This window comes from Neophocaena asiaeorientalis, unplaced genomic scaffold (assembly GCF_003031525.2).
Source record: "Neophocaena asiaeorientalis asiaeorientalis breed wild unplaced genomic scaffold, Neophocaena_asiaeorientalis_V1.1 scaffold465, whole genome shotgun sequence".
Lineage (NCBI taxonomy): Eukaryota > Metazoa > Chordata > Mammalia > Artiodactyla > Phocoenidae > Neophocaena > Neophocaena asiaeorientalis.
Genome location: NW_020174936.1, coordinates 577396 through 584339, shown reverse-complemented (window position 1 = coordinate 584339; position 6944 = coordinate 577396). Strand labels below are relative to the sequence as shown.

The window sequence follows — 6944 nt, the reverse complement described above, 5'->3', positions numbered from 1 at the left end:
TCCTTCTCTAATGCTCTTCCTTTCTTTATGTAGGTCCAGGTTTCTGACCTATATCATCTCCTTCTCTCTAAAGAACCTCTTTTAACATTTCTTGCAGGACAGGTTTACTGGCAACAAATTCCCTCAAGTTTTGTTTGTCTGAGAAAGTCTTTATTTCTCCTTCACTTTGGAAGGATAATTTCTCAGGATACAGAATTCTAAGTTGATGAGGTTTTTTTTCTCTCAAGATGAAATATTTCACTACACACTCTTCTTACTTGCATGGTTTCTGAGGAGCAGTCAGATGTAATTCTGATCTTTGTTCCTCTGTAGGTAAGGTGATTCCCGCCCCCCCCCGCCCCCGGCTTCTTTCAGTATTTTTTCTTTATCTTTGATTTTCTGCAATTTGAAGGTATAGTAGGTTTGTTTTGTAGTTGTTGTTGTTTTTATCCTGCTTAGTGTTCTCTGAGCTTCCTGGATCTGTGTTCTGGTGTCTGATATTAATTTTGGGAAATTCTCAGTCCTTATTGCTTTAAATATTTCTCCTGTTCCTTTCTCTCATTCTTTAATACTCCTATTATGTGTATGTTACACCTTTTGCAGTTCTCCACAGTCTTTGGATATCCTGTTCCATTTTTCTTTTCAGTCATTTTTCTCTTTGCTTTTCAGTTTTGGAAGCATCTATAAACATATCCTCAAGCTCAGAGATTCTTTCCTCAATCATGTCCAGTCTACTAATGAGTACACCAAACGCATTCTTCATTTTTGTTATAGCGTTTTTGATCTCTAGCAGTTCTTTTGGACTCTTTCTCAGAAATTCCATCTCTCAGCATATCTTCCCCATCTGTTCTTGCATGTTGTTTACTTTATCCATCTTAGTGCCCTTAACATAATGATCATAGTTATTTTAAAACCTAATCTGACAATTCCAACAGCTCTGCCAGATCTGAGTCTTGTTCTGGTGCTTGCTCTGTCTCTTCAAACTGTGTTTTTTGCCTTTGAGTATGCATTGTAATTTTTTTGAAAGCCAGACATGATGTAAAGGAACTGCAGTAAATAGGCCTGTAGTCATGTGGTAGAGGGGGAAGTGAGGAGGGGAGTCCTATAGTCCTATGATTAGGGCTCGGTCTTTTTCTTTTTTTTTAATTAATTAATTAATTTTATTTATTTATTTTTGGCTGCCTTGGGTCTTCCTTGCTGCGTGCGTGCTTTCTCTAGCTGTGGTGAGCAGGGGCTACTTTTTGTTGCGATGCACAGGCTTCTCATTGCAGTGGCTTCTCTTGTTGTGGAGCACGGGCTCTAGGCACTCGGGCTTCTGTAGTTGTGGCTCGCGGGCTCTAGAGCGCAGGCTCAGTAGCTGTGGCACACGGGCTTCGTTGCTCCGCGGCATGTGGGAACTTCCCGGACTAGGGCTTGTACCCTTGTCCCCTGCATTGGCAGGCGGATTCTTAACCACTGCGCAACCAGGGAAGCCCAGGGCTCAGTCTTTTAGTGAGAATGTACCTCTGGATTGTGAACTTCACAAGTGCTTCTGTTTTTTTCAGCCCCTTAAGTGGAACAGGATGGCTAGAGCTGGCTGGAGTTGGGGATTTTCCTTCCCCCAGATTGTTTAGTCTCTGCTGAAATCCCAGCAGGTTAGGCTGGGGTAAAATGGTTTCTTCTGGGGGTGTTAAGAAGAATGGAACCCTCTGACATATTTCAAAATGGTTACTTTTTGTCTCCCCCTGCTGGAAGCATGACCCGATTTTTCTCTGACATTTGCTGTGACACCCTGGTAGAGCTCCTAGAGGTAAAACTCAACAAAAGTTTGGGCGCCTCTATGAGACTGGGCCCCCCTGGCCTTTTTAAATCTCAAACTTGTCCACATGGAGCCTCCAGCAATTCACCAATCACAGTTGAGGTTTACCCACCCTACTGCTGGTTCCCAGGGAGGTCTCTGTCCATGGGTTTCTGCTCTGGTAGCTGTGAGTATCCACCTGTCTGTGTTTCCACTTTTTGGAGCAGTGGTTTGCCCTGTGTCCTCAATTCTCTGACAGGTCTAAGAAGCGTTGTTTATTCTCGGTTTTTTTCAGCTTTTCACCTGTTAGGACAGAGTACAGACTTCCAAGCTCCTTACCTGCCCAACTGGAAACTGGAAGCCTCTCTGCTTTTTGGTTTGCATGAGTAACTTGTATATTCTATATAGTAATTCCTTATCATATTTAGATTTACAAATATCTTCTCCCATTCTATCACCTACTGTCCATGGTATCCCCTTTTGAACAGATATCCTTAATTTTGACATTATCAAATTAATCCATTTCTTTTCCTTCTGGGTTTGTGCTTTTGAGGTTTTGTATAAGGAGTTCCGTTCTCAACGCAGGTCCCAAAGGTACCCTCTTATATTTTCTTCCATTAACTGTAGCGTTTTACTTTTCACATTGAGGTCTTTTGTCATTTGGAGTGTACATTTCCATTCGGTGTCAGGCAGGAATCCTCCTTTGTCTTTCTCCATCTACTGAGCTGGTTTAATCTGCTTCATTGATGTGCGAAGCCTAACAACATATGCTCATGGTCTGACTTGGACTTGTCTGTTCTATTCCATGGTCTATTGGTCTGTTTTTGTGCAGAAAAATCTTCTCGTTCTGCTTCGTCTGGCTTTTTACACGGCTTTGCAGTGCGCTGCTCCTCGCTCTTGGAAGGTTGACTTAATCCTGCTCATCCATATAAATTTTAGAATGAGTATATCAAGTTCCTGGAAAATACACCTGGAATCTTTACTGGGATTTCACTGCATATATAAATTAATTCATAAAGAACTGACTCCTGTGTAACATTAAGTAATTCCATCCAAGGGCATAAAATTTCCCTCAATTTCTTCAGGTTAATTTCTACATCCTTTAGTAGAGTTTTAAAGTTTTCTCCATAGGCTTCTTTTCTTTTCTTTCACAACTTTAAATCAGTTTATTGACACAGTAACACAACACACTTGCCTCCCTGACACCCCCACCCCCTCGCCCAGTCTAGACCTCTCCCCCTTCCTCCCCCCTTAGAACAAGCTGTTCAGTGAAAACAGAAAAGGGCAGGCCACTTCTACACCCTCAGTGCCACTGCCAAGCCCTGGGGAGCAGGGTCTCAGGCACTACTCAGAACCTGCCAGAGAGGGGCGCCGTTAGCACTAGACTTAGCCAGGCAGAGGCGTCCCGTCTCTCGGAGCAGATTCTCCCACAACCCCCAGGCCCTGAGCTGCTCTTCCTCTTGCCCTCTGCTGTCTGTGACCCTAGGAAGGACACACCTTGGGCCTGCAGCCAAGAGCGAGAACTCCTGGCCGTAATCTGAGAATTGGAGTTTGGCTAGTGTTAAGGCCCAGGCACCCCAAAAAAAGCCCTGGTGGTGGGAGTGAACTTCAATGCCCCTATTTTAAATGCACTGAGAACATGAAACAGATTAAGCCAGCTTAACCAAATGCCAGAATAACACGAAGCTGTAAAGGAGGGGTCAGACCTGCTTTCTCCAGGCCAGACACAAATGCACAGAGAGAAGCCCAGGTGGAGTGTCAAAAACAACTGAAGGACACTGCCCAGGGGCTGAAAAGCCTATACTCCGGAGTCCCCAGGGTGACAGGAAGCAAGGAAAGAAAATACACAGGTCTTAAAAACCAAAAAAGAAAGCCCAACGGCAGGGGAACCTCAGCCTGACAGTGCTGTCCACCAGCTCTCCAGGCCTTGCCCCTGGACCCAGACAGTCCCTCCCCCTCTAGGCAATGTCCTCCCCTAGGCTAGATAGAGCACATCACACAGCGCGGTTTAAAAAGCTTCTAATGCCAGTTCATAAACATCTTCATTTACTATTGGTGATTACATGTGAATAATATGTTTATACTGTTCTTTATGGAAAACAATTTCAACGAGTCAACGCTGAGAGCACAATAGGCAACCCTCACCCTGAGCGCCTCAGCGTCCTTCCCTAGACAGCAAGAAGCCCCCTCCTCTGTCCCAGGGCTGCCTAACTTCCCCTCTTCCCCCACTGTGGCTCTTGGGCAAAGCATCCTCTATGACCATTAGTCCTCATCGGACAAGTTCTGGTCCAGGGGGTAAACCATGAACATCACATCTGGTCGAGAGGGGACACAGGGATGGCCTGGATGCACAATCTCAAAGCCCAAGAAGCTGAAGGTCTTCAGGAGTGGAGCTGCAGAAGAGAGTGTAAAAAAGGATTCTGGTAAGAAACAACAAGGGTAGGCTCAAATCAAGGGAAAACCCAGAACAAAGATGGAATAAGTAAGCACTAGGCCTTTCCTAAATTTGGACACTCTCAATCCCATGATCTCCCAGGGTTTGTATGTCAAACTCAGGGGCTCCACCTTACTAAGAGCCCCCTTTTCCCCTCCCCAGCCTGGGCAGTAGGTCTCAAGCTGCTCTGCCCCGTCACCTCTGTCTTCCCAGCCCTTCCTGAAGCAGATGAAGACGTAGTTCACTTTCATCTTCTCTTCGGCAGACTGTAGCAGTGCTAACAATCCTTCTTTGCTCCCATCAGCTAATAATCCATCTGGGATTTCTACAAACAGGCTCTGGCTAGACAGGACTGCATCCCAGGAAGTGACATTCACCTCGGTGACCTCATACTGGAAGTGGACGATGTGAGGTTTTCCATCGTTCACAGGGAGGTCCTGGGTCACAGTGAGCTTCTCGTCCTTATATATTAGAGCTGAGAGAGAAGGATCCCTGCCGCCCCCTCGCCCACCGGGGATCTTCGACAGTGGGTGAGGGGCATCAGGCACACCACAGAGGCCCCGGAAGAATGTTCCTGCAGCACTGGAGCTGGAGACAGTTACTCAAAGGCAAAATACTACTGTCCTGGGTGTTTATCATCCTCGGCGGCTCTGCTCAGGGTGGGAAGAGGCGGCGCAGGGAGTGGGTAGGTGGATGAGTGGGCGGGTGTGGGGTCGCGCGCGCGCGCAGGGCCGAGCTCTGCGGGCTAAGTCCCTGTTGGACAGCGGGCCCAGAGCCCTCCTCCTGCCTCAGCGAGCGCCTGCCTCCAACTCGGTTTCTTTTATATTCTTGGTTAAGTTCATTCCTAGGCATTGTACACGCTTTTTTGCTGCTATTGTAACTAGAAGTTCGTTCTGCTGGTGAAGAAAAATGTTACGGATTTATTTTTTTAGGTTAATATTGTATCTGGTGATTTTACTGAATTCTCTTAATAGTTTTAACGGTCTATCTGTTGTTTCTCTTTGTTTTCACGAGGCAAATGAAAATATTATTTCTACATGATGATAGTTTTTTAATAGAAGTATAGTTGATTTACACTGTTGCGTTAGTTTCTGGTGTACAGCAAAGTGGTTCGGTTTATACAGGTATATGTTTTTCATAGTCTTTCCATTACGGTTTATTACAGGCTCTCGAATATAGTTCCCTGTGCTATACAGTAGGACCTTGTTATCTATTTTATATATAGTAGTTTGTATCTGCTAATCTCAAACTCCTAATTTATCCTTCGCTCACCTCCTTTCTCCTTTGGTAACCATAGTTTGTTTCCTACGTCTATGAGTCTCTTTCAGTTTTGTAAATAAGTTCATTTGTATCATATTTAAAATTCCACATATAAGTGATATATGGTATTTTTCTTTCTCTTTCTGACTTACTTTCTCTCTCTTACTTCACTTAGCATGATAATCTCCAGGTCCGTCCATGTTGCTGCAAATGGCATTATTTCATTCGTTTTTACGGCTGAGTAATGTTCCACTAAAGAAGATTTTATATATATATATATATATGTGTGTGTGTGTGTATCTCCATTCTTCTTTATCCATTCAATATGATACTTTTATCTTTTCTCTTCTAATCCGCCTATCTCTTATTCTTTCTTCCTAATAGCTTTGTCTAGAACTTCCATTATTGTATGTTGAATGGTAGCAGTACAGTTGGATTCCGTATTTTTTTCCAGATTTTAAAAAAATGCACTTAAAATCTCTTAAGTATGATTGGTTTAAGTTTTTGATATATCACCTTTACCAAGTGAAAAATGTCTTTCCTATATCTAGTTTGCTAAGTTATGGAACCATAAATAGGTAATGAACTTTATCAAATGCTTCTTCTTCACCAGTTGAGATACTTGTATGATTTTTGTCCTTTATTAATGAGGTGATTTCTGAGGTTGAGCCAAGCTGAAATTCCTGGGATAAACCCTACTTGATCAAAATAAATTTTTTTAAAATATAAAACTGGGTTATATGACTGGGTTAGTTAGCTGATACTTTATTTAGGATTTTTATATCTACATCATAGTTGAAACAAGCCTATTCTTTCATTAATTGCTTTGTCTTTACTGATTTTTGGAACCAAGATTACACTGGTTTCATAAAATGATCTGGGCAGCTTTTGCTCTTTTCTAGTTTTTTGGAAAAACTTATAGAAGACAGGAATTAACAGTTCCTTGAAAGTTTGGTACAGCTCCAGAAGTTCATAAACTTTTACTACCATGACTCCTCCAGCCTCATTGTTTTCTACTGTTTACCACATACTTTGAAAGATTTGGTTTAGATTAATAAGTGTACAAGTTTTTCTTTCCCTAGGTGGCTACATGCTGTAAAGTACACACAGCCCTTAAGAATGGTGCCACCACAAACTCAAGGTCATCCGCTTCAACTGGACTGTCAACACTTTTACTCCCTGGAAGTTAAAGGGTGGCATCCCTCAGCCCTGCCTCAAGTCTCCTCCTTAGCCCTCAGCTTTTACCTTGGAATAGATGACTCAGCCTCCTACTTTATTGAGCAAACGGGACCCCTAGAGACTAGCTCTCCTGACTCTCACCTACCTACTTACAGTGACTGTATATCCACACCCAATCACACCTCTTTCCACCCATCTCAGAAAACGAGGTGTCCCCTCTTAAATCCAAGACAATTCCTATATGTGTGCTTCAAAACCCCATCCCTTTCTCCCAGGGACCTCACTCCTTTCGACATCCTCTCTCTCTCCTAAAAT

General features: G+C 43.4%; 1 protein-coding gene across 1 annotated transcript; it reads right to left on the bottom strand.

Moving 5' to 3' along the window:
• Positions 1 to 3779: 3779 nt before the first annotated feature.
• On the bottom strand, positions 3780 to 4994 carry LOC112410871 (ornithine decarboxylase antizyme 2-like). Its single transcript, XM_024761660.1, is given in 3 exon segments — positions 3780 to 4149; positions 4390 to 4732; positions 4734 to 4994. Coding segments are annotated over 3 exon segments (570 nt in total). The 5' UTR covers positions 4830 to 4994; the 3' UTR covers positions 3780 to 4018.
• Between the last annotated feature and the right edge of the window lie 1950 nt (positions 4995 to 6944).